General features: G+C 35.7%; 1 protein-coding gene across 1 annotated transcript; it reads right to left on the bottom strand.

Moving 5' to 3' along the window:
• Positions 1 to 1,231: 1,231 nt before the first annotated feature.
• On the bottom strand, positions 1,232 to 17,231 carry podxl (podocalyxin-like). Its single transcript, XM_056455868.1, has 8 exons — positions 16,865 to 17,231; positions 7,353 to 7,979; positions 7,076 to 7,212; positions 6,940 to 6,984; positions 6,435 to 6,546; positions 6,266 to 6,312; positions 6,039 to 6,188; positions 1,232 to 3,740 (listed from the first exon to the last, which is right to left on the bottom strand). Exons 1-8 carry the CDS (start codon positions 16,893 to 16,895, stop codon positions 3,546 to 3,548), a joined length of 1,344 nt encoding a protein of 447 aa, XP_056311843.1. The 5' UTR covers positions 16,896 to 17,231; the 3' UTR covers positions 1,232 to 3,545.
• Between the last annotated feature and the right edge of the window lie 2,163 nt (positions 17,232 to 19,394).

Below are 19,394 nucleotides of genomic sequence, written 5' to 3'. Positions count from 1 at the left end.
TATAATATGTAATGTTTACCATGATTTACAGATTGCAACTGCTAAAGTTTAATTAAGTCTAACAATAGTTTATAAATCAAAAAACCTTGTCTGGCATATTTAGAACAATAAACATCTGATGTGTTTATACACTACCTGACAAAAGTCTTGTCATCGATCCTAGTTGTAGGAGCAACAAATAATAGCTTGACTTCTAGTTGATCATTTAGAAAAGTGGTAGAAGGTAGATTTTTCAGATGAATCATCTGGTGAACTGCATCCCAATCACCACAAACACTGCAGAAGACTTATTGGAACCTGCATGGACCCAAGATTCTCACAGAAAGTCAAGTTTGGTGAAGGAAAAATCATGGTTTGGGGTTACATTCAGATTCATGCAGAGTGGATAGCAACATCAACAACCTGAGGTATCAAGACATTTATGCTGCCCATTACATTACAAACCACAGGAGAGGGCAAATTCTTCAGCAGGATAGTGCTCCTTCTCATACTTAAGCCTCGACATCAAAGTTCCTGAAAGCAAAGGTCACGGTGCTTCAGGATTGGCCAGCCCAGTCACCAGACATGAACATTATTGAGCATGTCTGGGGTAAGATGGAGGAGGCATTGAAGATGAATCCAAAGAATCTTGATGAACTCTGGGAGTCCTGCAACAATGCTTTCTTTGCCATTCCAGAGGACTTTATTAATAAGCTATTTGAGTCATTGCAGAGATGTATGGATGCAGTCCTCCAAACTCATGGGAGTCATACACAATATTCATTCTTTTTCCACTGCACCATGACTTTATATTCTATACCGCACATCATTTCTGATAAGTGACAAGACCTTTGTCTAAGCAAAGTCAGACCTTACTGTCCTAATTAAATAATTAAGAAACAAGGCATGATCATATTATATTTTGGTCAAATAATTGTAATCTAGAGGCCTTTGCCTTTCATATAATGATCAACTAGAAGTCAAGTTATTATTTGTTGTTCCTAAAACTTGGATAGGTGACAAGACTTTTGTCAGGCATAAATAAGGATCATAGTGCAGCCCTCAATTAGTAACATTTTAAATCTTTTCTGTAGATAAAGATCTCTTCTCTAGATATTTAGATATTTTCATAAGTTATTTAAAAAAAACTTAAAATAAGTTAAAATATCAGTGTTGAGTTGTTTTTTATGATGAATTGCACCAACATGTGTCAACTGCACAATTACATTTTCATATAAAAATACACCTTAAAAAAAATCACAATTTTTATTTTGTATTAGAAATCATGGCCGTCCCCGTCTGATCTGACAGAGATGCGGCTTCCAGTGTATCAGACCCCTGTCATTTGCACACAGTAGCAAACCGACTTCAATTACAGAGTACAGCAATCAATTCAACCTTAATACTTTGGTGGAAGTAGATCAGGAGGCAGCAGTGAATCCCTTATATCGACAATTTGTGTAGTACATGCAAATACAACAATAATAATAATAAAAAACATTTAATGTTTTGGTGAAAACAACTTTAAAACACTTAAATATAACACAAAAGGCGATCAGCGTACTTAAAAATACAGTTCAAATGGCAGTTTCATAGGACGATTTAATACATGAAAAGCTACACAATGTTTGTGTTGGACTTAGTGTCAAATGTTTCAGGTTAACAAGACGGTAAACCTTCATACTAGCATGACTACCAGCACAGAGATGTAGCGCTGAGGGAAGATAATGCAAAAAGTTATCTGCCAATCCAGAAGCCACAATCTCTCAAACTATAGTCTAATTTACCAGGATGAGTTATCCATTGGTCTGTGGAATTTGATGCCTGTGAGTGAGAGTTAAAACATGGAAAAAGCATAGAAAACAATTCTTATATACAAGAGCAGTTACAGTCCTGTCAAGAAATAAAGCAGGGTACCAACTGTCCTGGATTAATATGATGTCCAAGTCTTAAAAATCATGACTGGAAAGGTTTCTACTAACAAAACATTTATAAACTGTGTTTAGTTCTCTGGTAGATCCACTTCTATAGCATAATTTAATGGGGATCCAGTGTTCAGAAACTGCAAGCTAAAACACTTAGGAGAAATACTGAGAGCAATTTGCATTTACAAATAAAACCTAGAACAAATGCATCAGATTTAGTGTTTTAAAGTAGTGTTTCTCAACCACATTCCTGTGGGACCACCAGCTCTGCACATTTTCCACGTCTCCTTAACCAAACACACCTGATTCAGATCATCAGCTTGTTAGCAGAGACAGAAAGATCTGTAATGGGTGTGACAGACATGGGAAACATCCAAACATGCGGGGTTGGTGGTCCTCCACGAACGTGGTTGAACAACACTGCTTTTGACGACAATGGTGTGCTAAAAACCGGCAATTTCCTCCTGTACATTTTAAAAAGGTTTTTAAAAAAATCCCTATTTACATAGATCCTCAAACTACAGTGGTCCCTCGCCATAATGTGGTTCACCTTTTGCGGTCTTGCGCTTTCGCAGGTTTTTTTTCATTCAATTTGACATGCTTTTTTTTTTTTTACAGCGCATTGTGTTTTGCATCCTGATTAGCACAATGTGTTCTGCGTCCTGATTGGCTGTAGACCATTGTCAATCAATCTCCTCCTTGCAACACGGCATGTATACTACATGTATACTACAGATTGCTTTCAGTTTAAACAAGAGAGAAGTGTGAAAATGTACAGCCTTAAAATATCTATGTTAATTAATAATTATTAAAATTATTAATAATAATTAAAAAACAAAGCTGACTACTTTGCGGATTTCAACTATTGCTGGTTATTTTTAGAACACAACTCCTACGAATAACGAGGGACCACTGTATTAAAAAATAAAATGCTGTATTATGCATGCCAGGCCAGTAGGTGGCAATGTCACTCTGTTTAAAATATGATCCTGTAGTCCATGTGCATTGAATGTTTTGGTCCTGTAGTCCTTTTATTTTACGTCACCAATTCCACAAAACCACATTTTTTGTTTCGGACACAAACTTTGACTTTAAAAACCCTTCTTTTGTTAAATAAAATAATACTGATTGCTTGTTTTTAGTTAAAAATGGCGTCATTTTTGCACAAGTCTCAAAATGTGTAGCAGTGGGTCAAAAAAACGTTCAAATATAGTGAGTAAAATTACAAGAAATTTATAATCCTATTTTTTCATTCAATATTAAAAATAACTGAGCCAGAAGTGTTCAAAACAATAAAACAGGCTCACAACCAACATCTGTCTTATATATTTGTATACGTATCAAACTACTGGTTTCTCCACCGTGTGATGAAGAAAAGTAAGGCACAAATAGCGGCCATAGATTGTGCATTGATCATTCCCAAAGACAGTGACACACAAAACTCAAAGCTTTTCTACTCTTTCTAGCACATACTTAACATCAAACTATTTAATTACAGCATATACAGTGTGGGCGCCAAATGAAACCACTGTCATGTCATAGTCTTTACGTCAATCTCTGCTTTCCTGACATTCTGGCTTGGCACAATTTACCGTAAAGGCAGCAGCAGGTTTCCCGCTCGTGACGGCTCATCGGGGTCCCTTACAAGTGAGTGTCCTCTTCGTCAGGTATGTCCTCTTTCAGTAGGTTGTCTATTGGGACGATCCAGCTGTCGTTAAACTCCCCATTCAATGCCAGTTTCTTCTCTTGCATCTCAGGCTGCACCTCCATCACCTCCAGAGTGGGATTGTCATGATAACCGTTTTCCACTGTCTGCAGCTCTTCTGTTAGATGTTGCTGTCAAGGTAAAAAGTACACATTGGGATATAGTGCTGTTAATCACAACCAATCATATAAATAACAGTTTGCAATGTGTAATTCAGTTTTTAATGTGTATATTTAATATGTATGTATAATATATATGTATTTTTTATATAAATACACACATACATTATAACAATATACAATGCAATACTTTTTTCCATACCCATTTGTACACAGCACCTTATAACCTTATAACACCGTATATTTAGTCTAACTGCATCTCTGTTCAATATTTGTTGTATTTTCTCATATTTATTTTGTGTTGTCACTTTATGTACACTGGAAGTTTCTGTAACCAAAACAAATTCCAATATGGCAATAAAACCGATTCTGAATCTGACATTCATGTATATATGTATACACGGAAAAAAATGATGGCCACACTTTACAATAAGGTTTCATTAGTTATTGTATTTACTAGCATGTACCCATTATGAAAAATACTTGTAGAGCATTTATTAATCATAGCTCAACATTTAGCAATGCAATGAACATCCTAGTTCATTAGTTAACATTAGTTAATGCACTGAGTTAACATTAACTAACCATGAACAACTGTATTTTGCACAGAATTTTGGTAGATGCTAATGAAATACAGAACATTTTTGATTGTATGAACAGGCAGGTACAGTTCCTGACTCCAACTTGAGTCTGAAATTGTTCGGCACAGTTGCAAATAGTTTTTAGCATGGAATTCTAGTGATAACACACTATTTAGTTTTTTATTTATTGTTATTCAACACAGAACATATCAGAAAAAAAAGAGTCTCCAAAACAGAAATATTTGATTTCAGTCCATATCAGTGTTTACATTACACTCGCATTACCGAGGCAACACATGACGCATTTGTATTACATTCCAGAGAGCTCCGTTATCAGCACCAGTGGAAAATGAAATCATATCCGTGCTGACTGGCCTGGATCCGCAAGGAATGTAAAGGTTAAGCTAAGAGAACTGTTCGGCCCGATAGTAAAAAAGCAGCTAATTTAGTGTTGGTGTGAATGCTAATAATAGTTCTGTCACAATTCAGAGGCTGTATTCGGGATTGCAGGACTGAATGTGGCACTATATGAAGGTTCACATGTTGAATTTCTCCTTCAAATTTGCCATCGAGGCTGTCCCACACTTCAAGTGGTCAATACATGTGCATGTCAGTGAGCTCCACAAATCGTAGGGTGTCTCATTTCCAAATGGTGGTCTCGAGCGCCTGCTTTTTTCACTATGGGCTCTCAATGCACACTTCAACTAAGCTTGCAATGAGACAAGCTCTGCAACGTACCAAATAGTCAGAGGTATTCTATCATGAAAATGCAAACTCTTGTGATTTTAGCTTTCAGAAGGCTGCGTCCTCTTTGTGGCTGTTGTGTGCCCTTGATACTCATTTCCAAATTCAAACTTTGTCTAATTAGTATTTGAACGCTGCTTTTGAGTGCTTCTGTTCTATTTGTGTGCATTCAGTGAACATTTCTGGCGAGCTTATAATGTGATCAGTTCCACATCAGACTTCTGTGTGACAGGCAGGCAGGGATTCTGTTATGAATGTTAAAATTCTTGCTATTTTAGGTATGAGAAGTGTGTTCATGAGTGGTCTCCTTATGGCCGGGACACACCAAGCCAACAGTGGGCCATTGGGCAGTGTCGAGCCATCATTTAGCATCTGTCAGGCTAGTTTGTTTGGTATATTCCACAAGTTGCTTCTCTTTGGGCTCATGTCAGATCAAGCTTGCCTGATTCAGCAGGTAGAACCTGCATTGGCATGAGGCAACAACACAGTTGTTTTTTGCCGCTAGTTCTTTGACATTGGCATGGTGTATCCCAGGATTTGGTGTCCACTAAGCTCCCTTGATGAAAACTTCTCTTGAGCTTGCACTGGCAAAAAATACAATATTTGCACCACGAGGGTTTAGGGTACAGGTGTCAAGCTCAGTTCCTGCAGGGTTGCTGCTCTGCACAGTTCCAACCCTAATTAAACGCACCTGATCTAACTAATTGAGTCCTTCAGGCTTGTTTGAAACCTACAGGTATACAGCTAAACTCCTGATTTAGAGTATTTTTTGGGACTTTAAAGGCCAAAGTGTGTTGTTCCTTTTCTGGTCCACAAAACCAATATTTATCTTGGTAAGATTACACTAAGTCTTTCTCTTTCAGAATGCCAAGTTTCTGATCTGGGACACGGTTTCATTGTTATTATTCTATTTGTTTTTATACTCTATCTAGATACCATTCTTGGAGTTCCTTCATTACAAACTTTGTTTGGAGGTGAGTGTTACCTGGTTCTTCCTGTAGGATCTACGATGATAAGTGCAGTACGCAGCAAAGCCACACAGAATGAGCACCAAAGCACCACATGAAGCCAAGATGGCAATCAGCGTGTCTGGTATTGTGTCTTGAACTGGCTCCTTGTTGCCATTCTCGTTTTCCTACAAAGAAAACAAAAGATGTGTTTAATGAACAGACTTCTTTCGAAATTGCAAGTGCTACTGTCAAATCTGCTTACATTTGTTTCTGGGGGATTGTAATTTTCCAACGGTATCGCCTGGTTAGCTGCAAATGAACAAGGAATTTCTGTCATTTTCATTGTTATTAAAGATAAGATAATATAAGGAATGGGGATTCCTCCAGATGATGTGCTTCTATATGATTGGAAGCTGTAATTTTTGCCTCACCATTTATTGTTATTGTTGCAATTAATTGGTTGTTGTTAATTTCCACTTCCACAGAGCAATTTCCTTTCAAGTTCTGACCCAGCTTCTTGCAGGTTTCACGCACGATATTCCTCTGCAATCACAAATGTGTGTTTAGCGTTTTTAAGGCGGAAGTAAGATGATTTTGTGAATTTGGTTAATTTGCATGCTATTGTTTTACAGAAAAATGTCCTCTGGCTCCATTTCTCTGTTATAATTTTTCCTATTAATAAATGATGTCTTTGAACATACAGAAATCTTAGAAATTCTTAATATGTGCGGGTGAATTTTAGGAAGTTTTCACCAGATGAGAACAGGCTCTCTTTTTTTTTTTTAAAGTTGAAGATACTTTTTTAAAAGGCCATATTGTCATCTGGTGGAGAAAAATGATCTCTCTATGATCTCTGAATGTTTAAAGACATCATCAGTCATTAAAGATGAACCTTTGGTACTCTATAAAGCACTTTAATTTCATTCCTGTACTCACTTCAGTGCTGCTGCTGCTGCTGCTGCTGCTCAGATCATAGACAGGCTGCAAAAGACAAAATAAGTAAGATCACAAACAATATCAGGATTAAGAATGTAATGATAATATGTAAGAAAGACATGAATGAGAGATTTACATGAGTGAAATTTTTGCGTAGATCTGAAGGCTGGGATGTTTTGATTGGAGCAGTTGTTGACTGTGGTACTATGGTGGTCTGAAGACTTTGGAAAACAGAACTTCTAGCATTTGGTTTTGCTGTGGTGAGTAATTGAGCTGAAAAAGGACAGGAAATAAATAACAACAATTTACTTTTCATTATTTAAATTATTTGACTCGTTTTTAAGAGCCTTTTGTACATTAAAAGTTAATTTTTTTCAGTTATTAAGATCATTCTGATGTGAGCGAAATCTTACTTGTGGTCCCAGTTGTTGTCCTTTTGTCTGTTGTAATGTCTGGCTTAGAAGTGGCGAGTTGTGTGGTAGAGTTAGCTAGTGTGGATGGGTAAGGAATGGTAGGCCCATCTTGCTTCGCTGGACTGTATGCAGTAGTTTGTTCAGCTGAATCACGTTGTGTTGTTCGTTCAGAAGTGCCAGTTGGAGTAATTTGGTTATCTGGACTGGATGTAGAATCTTGGTCGGATGGATGCGGTTGTTTAACTGATTTAGAACTATCAGTTTGTGTGTATTGGGTAGTTGGACTGGATGAAGTATTTGGGTCAACTCCACTTGGTTTTACTTGAGCAGAACTGCCACTTGGCATGTATAGGGTAGATGTACTGGGTGAAGCTGTTGAGCCCTGGTTGTTGTTAGGATCTGGTTGGGTGGTTGGTGCAGAAGTAACAGGTTGTGTGGCTTGGCTTGTTGGATCAGCTGGAATGGATGTTGTTTGTGCTTCAGTTGTTTGTGCTGTAGTCGTTTTGTGCACACTAGTAGAGACAGTTGCAGAGGTGACCGCAATTGTATTCAAGGTACTGTGTGATTCAGAAGTGTTTTGTATTGTGGTTTCAGATTGCGCATATGCCATGCCATGTAGGAAGGCACCTGTTGGGAACAGAAAACAGGCAGATAAGAAAGTTTGCAATCTCAACAAATTGTTTTTGGTTGCAAATTTTAAAACATGGTATTGTTACGCAGTTTGAGTGCTGTAAACTCAGTAGTAACTGATTTTATGCATGCAGACAAGTAGCGTATTTGCTGATAAGCTGCTGAAAAATTGGAAATGAATTACTGTAGTGGTTATTATAACAGAAGAGTTGCATTTATGACTTGATTTAACAGACTTTTTGGTTTATTCTCTTCAACATGAAACATTCTAATTCCTGTTTACTGTAAAAAAAACTACTTCAAGTTGGCTTTGGGTTAAACAGATTTTGTGCTTAATTTCAACATTCCTCTGTGATTTTTTTTTTTTTTTTTTTTTTTTTTTTTTTTTTCCTTTTTTGAGATATCAGATGGACATTGATTTTTATTTTGGTAAACATGATGCTATTAAAGGGATAATTCACCCCAAACTGAAATTTCCTTTCACTTGTGTCAAACCTGTTTCTTTCTTTCTTCCATTGAACACCAAAAAAAGAGATTTTGAAGAAACCTGCAACCATTGACTTCCAAATATATTTGTTTTTCCTAGTTTGGAGGTCAATGATTACAGGTTTTTAGCTTTCTTTAATATATTATCTTTATTGTTCAACAGATTAAAGAAACTCATAAAGGTTTGGAACCACTTGAGCAGGGGTGGGCAAACACGGTCCTGGAGGGCCGGTGTCCTGCACAGTTTAGCTCCAACACTAATTAAACACACCTGCACAAGCTAATCAGTGTCTTCAAGATCACTAGAAATGTAAAAGCAGGTGTGTTTGATTAGAGTTGGAGCTAAACTGTGCAGGACACCGGCCCTCCAGGACCGAGTTTGCCCACCCCTGCACTTGAGGATGTCATTTTTGGGTGAACAATCCCTTCAACAGTCCAATACAGCAAATTCCTTCAAGCTTGGATTATAATGTTCTTGTCTTTATATATTCACCTCATATTGCTATTATTATGTCTCGATGTCATATTCAAGTGGGGGATTATCTCTGTTTTTAGTTAGCTGGACAGGACACGCTATACAATAACTTAGGAAGTAACACACCTACTCTTATGGGCGAACCCCAGGGCTGCCAAAACAATGGAGTCCAAATCTGCTCCATAGCCTCTTGAGGCTTAAAACAATAGCATTTCCTTAACCTCCAGCTCTCCTGTTCATAATTGTATATTTAGTAATCGACAGACTTCTAGTGACTGATCCAGTGTTTATCAGAGTTGCTTGACTATTATTATTTTACAACTGTCTTGAACAGGCAAAGACGAACCAAATATTTAAAAAAACGGCTTAGTTTTAACATTGGTTATTCTAGACCCCATTGTTTTTATTAATCAGTTCAAGACTTTATATAAGAAGTGACTTAAATGTATTATAATTTGATGTTGTTTGTATCTGTCCACCATAGATCTTGTAAATCTTGACCCAATGGGATGTCAGAACAATCAGTAGTGGCTGTTGTAGAAACGGCATTGTTGCTTTTAGGGTAGGCGGTGGTGATGGGAGACTGTTTATTTTGGTTGGTGAACTGGTGTAGTCTTATATTTAGCCCTTGTGTAATCACCATCTTGCCACATAGCCTTACACCTCCAAAAACAAAATAAAGGCCACCGCTAATCAGCACGACAGCTCCTTTTCACTGTCACTCCTTGTTTTTAAACACCCAATTATAGTGAGCCTCATTTAAATAAGTTGAAATGCATTTATTTGAGAAATGGAAAGTGTCAGATTGATGTTTATACTTAACAATAGTTCTATCATTAAGATTGACCCTCATTGACCCTGCTGTCAGCCAGGTCTGTTCATCAGCCATTGACACGGCCACAGTTGCAAACGCTATCAGTGTAGACTCTTTGGACAAAATGCAGACATTTCACCTGCATGGATGCTCCACACTCAAGGGTATGTGGAGACATATAATCATTCATTATCAGTCTTACAGGCTCCGGCACTCTCACTGAGACTCTGAGGTGCTTTTCTAGTAATCCCAGATAACGGGATCTCCACTCACTCATCTTAAAGACCAGAAAGAGAAATCAGATCTAATATAGGTGATGCGTTGCTGACGCTGGTTATTAATAATGTGCCATTCCAATGTTGATAACAGATTCACAGCTGTTTTTCTAGGTTCCCTAGAAAGTTATTCATTAACTTACATTATTTGAAAATAGCGTTTTGTTTAAGCATAGATATGTTTACTGATGTTTTTGATCTATTTAAAGCATACCCACTAAAGTGTTATCACTTTATATTATTAAGCGACTGTAATGCTGAAGTATTTTACAATATTGATGTTTTGTACATTATAGCTGTTATAATGTAATGCATGTGTGAATATATAGTGTTGGGGAAAGTTACTTTTGAAATTAATGCATTACAATATTGAGTTACTCTCCAAAAAAGTAACTAGTTGCGTTACTTAGTTACTTTTTATGGTAAGTAATATGTTGCGTTACTTTTGAGTTACTTTATCTGACCTGGCTGAGGATCTCTTTCATAACATGCAGGATTGTTTTCTTCTTCTTTTTTTTTTTTTATAAAGGAGCTCTGCAATTAACAATGCACCGTATAGCTACACTTTAATTTACCTTTAAAAAAGAAGATAATGTAGGGTAATCTTATCTTCTGAGAACTTCCTGACACCTCAAGTTATATTCCATATATACAGATTAATGAAAGGGTAAAGCCATGTGTTTGCTACTTTTGGTCTTATTGGTGAAGTAAAATCACTGTCCATTAAGACAATCCCCTTTTCCCTTTCTTTGATCTGTTCAGAGTAATGAGAATACTTCCATCGCAGAAATGTAAGGCTCTGCCATCTTGGTTTCTGTCTGTTTCTGCATTTTATCATTGAGTGCGAGATTCAGCATGAATATGTTCATTTTAATTCAGCTTTTTTTTATTTTAGCTAATTAAGCTAAAAAGTAACTACATTTTTTTTTAAGTAACTCAAATATTATTACTTTTTAAAAGTAATGAGTTACTTGTTACTTAGTAATATCATTACGTGACTCGCGTTACTTGTACTGCATTACCCCCAACACTATATATATATATATATATATATATATATATATATATATATATATATATATATATATATATGTAAGTTTTTTTACTGTATAAGAGAATACTATTTACTGCTAAAGTAATATTTATTATATTTAATATTTATTATATATTAAAGTTAATTATTATTTACACATAATATGTCCCTGTTAAAGTATTATTACATTTTATAAGCAGAAAAGTGTTAAACTGTAATGCTACATGTTTTACAGTATTACTGTTTACTCTATATTTTTTAACCGATTTTATAATTACTGTTTAGAAAACATAAGAGATAGGGATGCTCATTTCGGTTCATTTTGCCAACCGACAACCGCCGCTCGTTAACTGAATATTAACGGTTAACTGGTCCGATTAATATTAAATTATTATTTAATAAAATAATAATCTATTTTGTGTCTGACATATTAAATATTGCATTTTAAAATACTGATTTATTATGACATGTGAACAACAGCATACAGAACATCTTCAAGCACGTGCAGCATTTCCAACAGCATAGAAAAAAAGACGCGACTGACGTAACGTGGTTTTTTTCTGCTGCGACCACACAGTGCGAAACGGTTAAAAACGCGAGGTGCTGCAAAACACTCGCGGCCATTAGTAAACCATTCAAAAGATGCCCCTCTCAACCCAAAAAGCGCATTCTCTGTGATTGGCCACTTATGCAGCCAAACTTTAAAAATATATATAATTATATTTTTTTGTTCATTTAACTGATACCGTTAATCAGTTAAAAACGCACCCTTTCGGTTAATCGGTTGTTATTAGCATCCCTAATAAGAGACTTTTTAAAAATCCACTTCTCTGATAAAAGAAATCTAAAAAGAAATCTAAAGATCAAATCTTCTATCTGTAGAGGATTTTTTTGCAATATGCCAAACAGTGCTATGTTTACTAATAAAGTAATAAATTATTCCTTAATTGCCCCGTCTAGTTGTATTATATTGTACTACACTAATTTCTTTGAAAACAAGTCGCACACTCTCAGTCTTGCAGGAGGTCTTTGGGCCCCCTTTTTCCTCATGATAGTGTCCTATTCAGGGGTAATTGAACAGACCCATAGGCCCAACGGGAGGGAGGCAAGAAAGACAGGGTTTGGGGGGCTCTTTTATGGAGCTGAGTCACAACTAACCCCCTCTATTGAGGTGAGGAGAAGGACTGTGAATATAAAAATGCGCATAATGAATGAAAGACAGACAGAAGAAAGGGAGAAGGAGTCTGAGAGGACTGGAAAAGAGGCCGAACAAGGTCAGCAGGCATTTGTGTTTCGCATTCCTCATGACACACACTATCAGACGTCATTACGGCAGACTAATGTAACTGTATCAAGCTTTTTTTAGGAGGGTGAGCTATCAAAACTGAAGTGCCACTTTTTAACATTTTTGAAAGGACTGCAAGGGATTTAGTGATGAGGTGGTGTGAGCTTGATTGTTGTCTTCTAAGAAATACTAGCTGTTAAATGGTGCAGAGTATCTGAGTGATAAACTCAAGGATTTGTGGGTTAAGGAGGGGAGGTTGAGTATTAGAGAAGGGAGTTGAAGACCACGGTGGTGCCAGTTGCAGACGTTATACATAATAAGCAGATCAGAGGAGGAGGGAGGAGGGTGACAAAGGGGCCATCTTTGGAATCTCAAAACATGCAGGGCTAATCTTTCGCTCTCTTTCACTTGCACGTCTTCTTCATAAAGCATTCCAACACTCCCACGTTAAACAAAGAATTTCATTACCTCTTGATGCCATACTAATAAGCCAAACAGAAAATTTGTGGATGTTAGTTCATAAATATTCATAGTTTACGGTATCTGTCAAATTAAAGCTGTAGTTGATGAATAAACACCATTTTTGGGAAAACAGGCAGAACCTAATCAATGACTCATGTTGCACTGAAGGGCGTTTCCAAATATTGGGAGTGTGCAACAGTGCCTTAGTGCCCGCCCACTTTTTTGTTTTAACTTTTTACATTCATTTTTTCTTATAGTTTTTTTTTTGTCTCACAACAGACCTCAAATATTTTAAAATAATAATAAAAATAAACTAAATTAGAAGTACTTTATGGATATAATGAGGGACCGAACTACAATGACATGAAGCAGGGGTGTCCAAACTCAGTCCTGGAGGGCCAGTGTCCTGGAGAGTTTAGCTCCAACTCTAGTCAAACACACCTGAACCAGCTAATCAAGTTCTCATTAGATATACTAGAAACGTCCTGGCAGGTGTGTTGAAGCAAGTTGGAGCTAAACTCAGCAGGACACCGGCCCTTCAGGACAGAGTTTGGATACCCAGCTATAAAGCATTGTGCTTTAAAGCATTGTCGATTTAAAGCTGTTGGTTGTGGTGAATGAAACAATATATTTCATTTTTATAAAATATGACATTAAATTACAAAAATGTCCTTAAATTTAGATTTCCGGTAAAAATTTAACATCTGTTATTTTACGGTAAATTTCTGTAATTTAATGAACGTTATTTTATGGTTTTTTTCGGACGTTATTTTACGCGTTTTTGCCGGTAAAAACATAAAATACTTTTTTTTTTTACAGTGTGCATATCATGTTTGCAGCAGCAGTGTGTTATATTTTCAGACAGCATGTTTGTGTATATACTGGCAGTAGCAGGTCTCGGTACTGCCATAATAACCAAAGCAGCAGCGTAGCAGAGCTATACCGCCAAGAAAATTCTTATATACATATTCATTGCCATACTAAATCTCAAAAGTGTTTATGACAGAAGATATTTTGCTGGAATAATGTATATTAAAATGACTTTTTATCCGTATTCATAATCCTGTTGTGTGTAGGAGACTATTTACTATATAGATATATATTAAAATAAAAATACTGACCTCAAACATTTGAGTGTTAACAGAATTAAAAATCCAGCCTTATCCACTATCCCATTTTTTTTAAGTGCTGTGAAGCATTTTATTATGTAATTGTTTTTTTTTTTATATTCAGACTTCTTGGTTATTAAAGTCTTTTGCTGTGCCTCACCCAGACTTCCTGTTTCAGTAGGAAGTGTGACAACACAGGAAAGAAACCCATACAAGTCAAGCCTCCTTCAAGAGAGTCTTTAAAAAGTTCTGTAAAAAACACCACCAACATGATCATCTCATGTTAAATCAGCCTTTCATTCTTTAAAATCAGATTTCTTTCTCACAGAAATAAGTTAGATAATTTAACTGAGAGATGTAGAAAGACACAGAGCAAGAGGAGAAAGGAAACAAGAGCCACACCTTCCCTGGGAACAGGGATGTTGACAGAACATTTTCCAAGCCATTGTTCTGCACTTTCCCAAGCCTTGTGTGAGATGAACGCATCCAGACAAGAGCATTGGCAAAGGATACTTGGTTTCCATCTGTTTCATTTGGCTAACTTAAACACTGAGGAAGAGGGAAACCTTACATAACACAACCTGTCGTCAAAACTCAACACACGACGAACTTAATTCAAATAATCTGTGGGAAAAACACTGATAAAGGATCCTTAAAATCCAGAAAAGCATCCCCACTCCTCCTATCAGACCACATTAAAAAAGGCTGACCGAGACTAGAGTCAGAAATGCTTATGATGCTAAACAAAACTAAACACCAGCTCTTTTCTAATGAGCGTCAGTCTGATGTCTGGATGAGCAGGTGCATCACGCTGATAATTAAAGAATAACAGTCCTCCCTCTTGAGTCCGGGATGTACTTCATCTGTAATTGTGTTGCTGTTTGTGGTTTCAGCAAAGCAGCTGACAGAAATGTGGAGTGGCACAGATGCTGCACTTCCCAGAGCACACCTACACATGCGGTCAGGTGCTGTTAGATCAGCAGCCATCACTGTCAGCAAAAAAAAAGCCAGTTGCTTTATGATAACTAAGTTATGAACGGGCAGGCAGCTGGTGTGCATTGAAAGAGGAATTTATATAGAGAATTATTAAGAAAGTTATCATTTTTTAATGTTGTTGTTATTTAATTTGGAGCGTTCACATTTGATTTTTGGTTCTGTTGGTTCATTTGGGGTTTTTTATTGGATGAGTTCTTTTGGAGAGTCCATATCATGTAAAACTATAGGTCTTAAACTTAAAAGGGCCGCAGCTCTGCACAGTTTTGCTCCAACTCTATTCTAACACAGCTGATCCAACTAATCAAGGTGTTCAAGAATGGTCTTAGTGGGATCAGGTGTGTCTGATTAGGGTTGAAGCAAAATTGTGCAGAGCTATGATAGAAAAGAATCAAAACAGCACCAGGAATTTGTTATTTTCACACAAATAAAGATAGATAGCACTGGAAGCTTTTCAGGTGCCTGTTTTGAACCATAATGAATTTCACTAGAAGAAAAAACAGGTGCGCTTGCACTTTAAAAAATGCTGGGTTCCACACAACTCCTTCATGCTGTCCCAACCCAAATCGATTAAGTTAACTTAATTGTTTTTACAAATTTAAGTGGATTTAAAAAAAATGTCCCAAAAAAAAAAAAAAAAACTTAGGATTTGTGTTGGTCTAGCTCGCTTTAAATAAGTAGTTTGAACAAACAGTAAATTATTTTGTGTGTGTGGGTCTCATGACAATGTGTCAGATACACTGAAAAAAATATTCAAAGATGATTCCTTTGATTTACTAAATTTATTTGAGTTAAGTGGATGTATACAATTTATTTAGGCTGAATTTAATCAAACAAATTGAGTTAAATATGATGTTTGTTTAAATTCAACCCATATAAATTGTTTGCAACAACCCTGCAGACATCATTTTAGTGTACATAATTCATTTATTATCATAAATATATTATCATCATTTATTTCTTTATATATTATTCATTTAGTCTCTGGTCTGTATTTAATTCATATTTCAGTTGAGCTGAGTTCACACTTAATCAAATGAACTGGATTAGAAGAGCAATTATTGTTTTAATCAATCTAAACCTCACTGAAAAAAATGATTCAAGATGATTTACTGAATATTTTTAAATTGAGTGGTTATAAACAATTTATTTGGGCTGAATTTAAACAAATGATGCTGAACATTACTCATTTTAATTTGTTCAAATTCAACATATATAAACTGTTTGAACTGTTTTATTTGTATTTTTCAGTGCTGTACATGTGAACCACTGATCTCTGTGAACACATTTAGGATATCAAAAAGACACAAATAAAATAGTCTGGACCAGACAAACAAGCTAAAAAGAGTTCAAAATGTGGAGGTTTTAATACTTTAAAAGCTATTAAATAGTTTAAAATCCTCCACAATATTATGAGAATTGAAGGATTTGTGAATGTTATAAAAATATATGTAGCAGCATTTAACAGATGGTGGAGAAACGTCCAAATAAAACGTTTCATTAATAAATCATCCCATCACTAACCTAATGAAGGCATATAAAATGTTCCACAGTCAATGTTTTGAGAACATTATTAATCGCCAGTTGCTTTTGGGAGATTCAATAAACGTCCTTTGCTCGCGGATGTAAAAATGAATTTCTGACACTTTATTTATGACTCGTGAATAAACAGTAATTGTTACTTATTAGTGGGAGTTACTTCAATTCAGAAGAAACTGAATTAAAGTGAACCCTTTATGATGTAAATCATGGTGTTATCGCAAATTATGAAGCAGAATCGATGTAAAGTATTCAAACATGTTGTAAATACACGAACAACCGTGAATGAACTTAATCATCAATATAAACCCTATATCCCTCAGATTAACCGAACTAACATTATATTTAATAAATTAAGAGTTCGAGTGTATAGTTAAGCTGCATCCTCGTCGTAAATGAAGGTAAACTCACCTAATACGATGATTGTCCACGTGATGGTCATTTTTAGATTCTCCGCGTTCAGTCTCTTCAGCAACAGTTTAGCATGGGAAACGTGGATCCGCCGTTCGGTTCCGCTTTTCGTCTTGAGTTTGTATTAGGACTTTTTTTTCTTTCACAGCTGGTATGTTTTTATCTGAAAGCCAAGAGGAGAGCTTTTGTTTGCTCTGCAGCTTCTCCGCGGCTCTACCCCACCCTGAGGGTCCGGGGATTTGGGGGGCAAAGTTTTGGTGGGTTTCCTTGGCTGCGCGGATTGTGAAGTGTTGAATGCGGAGTCTGGAGTGACGGGCTCTGAAAACTGCTCTCAGATCTGTAGCTCGTGCGGGGGATGCGGTGCACAGAGGGCTGGTCCCATACAGGACTGGCCCATCAATAACTGACCACTCTACATCTGTGCGTTTACTTCAGGAGCTTGTCTGACAATGTAATAATGTGTTTATACGTGTGTATTTGAAGAGTTCAGATGCAAAAACCACTCAATGTTCTTCTAAAATAAGCATTTTTCCTCAGCATCCTATGATTGTGTTCAATTAATTTACTTTAAAGGTAATGCAAATAATCTGAACTCTTTATTTATTAATATTTAAATATTTTATTAGAGAATAATAAATAGGTTTGACAAATATTGCACATTATTATTACTTGAATGTTATAATCAGTGATCTATGATCATAACAATAACCTTTAGATCAGGGTGTCTCAACCACGTTCCTAGAGGACCACCAGTTCTGCACATTTTCCGTGTCTCCCTAATCATACACACCTGATCCAGATCATTAGCAGAGACTGAAAGACCTGTAATGGGTGTGATATACAAGGGAGATATCCAGAACATGCAGTGCTGGTGGTCCTTCAGGAGCGTGGATGAGAAACACTGCTTTAGCTAATAGTAATATTAAAAATGTATTTATCTATATTAATTTATTAACATTTATTGTAATATTGTGATGATAAATATTTGCTATAACTGCAATATTACTTATAATTAGCATGTAATATTAATTATTATGTAATATAAAGATGCTGAGCTTTTCTGTATTCATAAACAATTGATAGAAGCCATAATAATAATAAAAGATGTATTATTATTATAACTATAGTAATATGTGTTTGTCACTATAGATATTTATTAATAATACTCATTCATTTATTTTCTTTTTGGCTTAGTCCCCCCATTAATCAGGGGACGCCACAGCGTAATGAACCGCCTAATAATACTTATAAAATTAAATCATTTTATAATTTAAATGATAAACTGAAAAATAAATAAATGTCTCCCAACTGTTTTACATATTATGTTAACGATTTGCTAACTTAATGAAATTACCTGTTTAGTTTGTTAATAACGCACATATTAACAATATATAATGTACTATTAATGACACTTTTGTTGTTCAGAATTATGTCTTATGTAGCAAATCCTATAAGAAATGAAACCAAGACATTACATTTATCACAATAGTTTTTTTACATTTATCTAATTAAAGATGTTCACGATATGTGTAATTTTACTGTCATACGATGTTATTTTAAGAAAATGTAAATATTTTATTTCCTAGATAATAGATTTCAGTTATAAACTAAAATAAATGTCTTCCAACTTTGTTTTACATATTATGTTAACAATATGCTAATATATATATACAATTAGCACTTTTTAACTTGTTAATAATACATACTAACAATATATGATATACTATTAATGACACGCTTTTGTTCAGAGTTATGTCTTAAGCAACAAGTCTATAATAAATAAAACCAAAACATTTCACTTAAGGGGCATCTGTAATGAAAATCATCTTTTGGAAGCTGTTTGGACAGAACTGTGTGTAGGTAAAGTGTGTCCACCATCATATTGGAGTGATAGAAACACAATAAGTCGCTTTTTTTTAATTTCCTGATGTAAAATAGGATCCAAATACCTTTCATGTGGGGGCTTACCGCAACATGACGTAGGAGTGCAATTTCCCCACCCACCAAAGTGATTGACAGCTGCATATTAACATGTCTCCATAGTAACACGTATAATCAGATCAACAAGATGGCGTGCACAAAGCAACTGGGATTAAAAGATCTGTTCAGCTCGCTGCGATCATCAATCATCATCAAATGTGATCAAGAATAAGTTTACATTTTAAAAACATTTTTAATACAGTGCATGTTTGTAATAACTACAGGCATTTGACCATCTTTACATTTTTCCCCACAATACTATCTCTCTTTAAATGTATGTAATTCAAATCGTTCACAATATGTTTACTATATGTTTACTATATTGCCATACAATGTTATTTTAAGACAAACTATATATTGTATTTCCAAGAAAGAGCTGAAAAAGTCAGGTGTGAGTGTGTGTGTGTTTTTCTGAAGGCTGTGTGTATAAGAGCAGCTGCTGTGAAGGCTACGACATGCCACAATCACCAGCCAAAAACCAAGACAACCAAACTTCAAAAGCCTCCTGCTTCACCCCGACAAATTCATGTTTACTTTTCAGCACCATAAA

This window comes from Danio aesculapii, chromosome 4, assembly GCF_903798145.1.
Source record: "Danio aesculapii chromosome 4, fDanAes4.1, whole genome shotgun sequence".
Classification (NCBI taxonomy): Eukaryota; Metazoa; Chordata; class Actinopteri; order Cypriniformes; family Danionidae; genus Danio; species Danio aesculapii.
This window is presented reverse-complemented; position numbering and strand designations above follow the sequence as displayed.

Bases quoted from the DNA above. Each gene is read 5' to 3' on its own strand.
- podxl (XM_056455868.1), bottom strand. From the start codon at position 16,895: ATGACCATCACGTGGACAATCATCGTATTAG. The intron at 6,313-6,434 runs GTGAGGCAAAAA...GTTCATTTGCAG, and splicing joins TGCAACAATAACAATAAATG to CTAACCAGGCGATACCGTTG. The intron at 3,741-6,038 runs GTAACACTCACC...TTACCTTGACAG, and splicing joins GATCCTACAGGAAGAACCAG to CAACATCTAACAGAAGAGCT.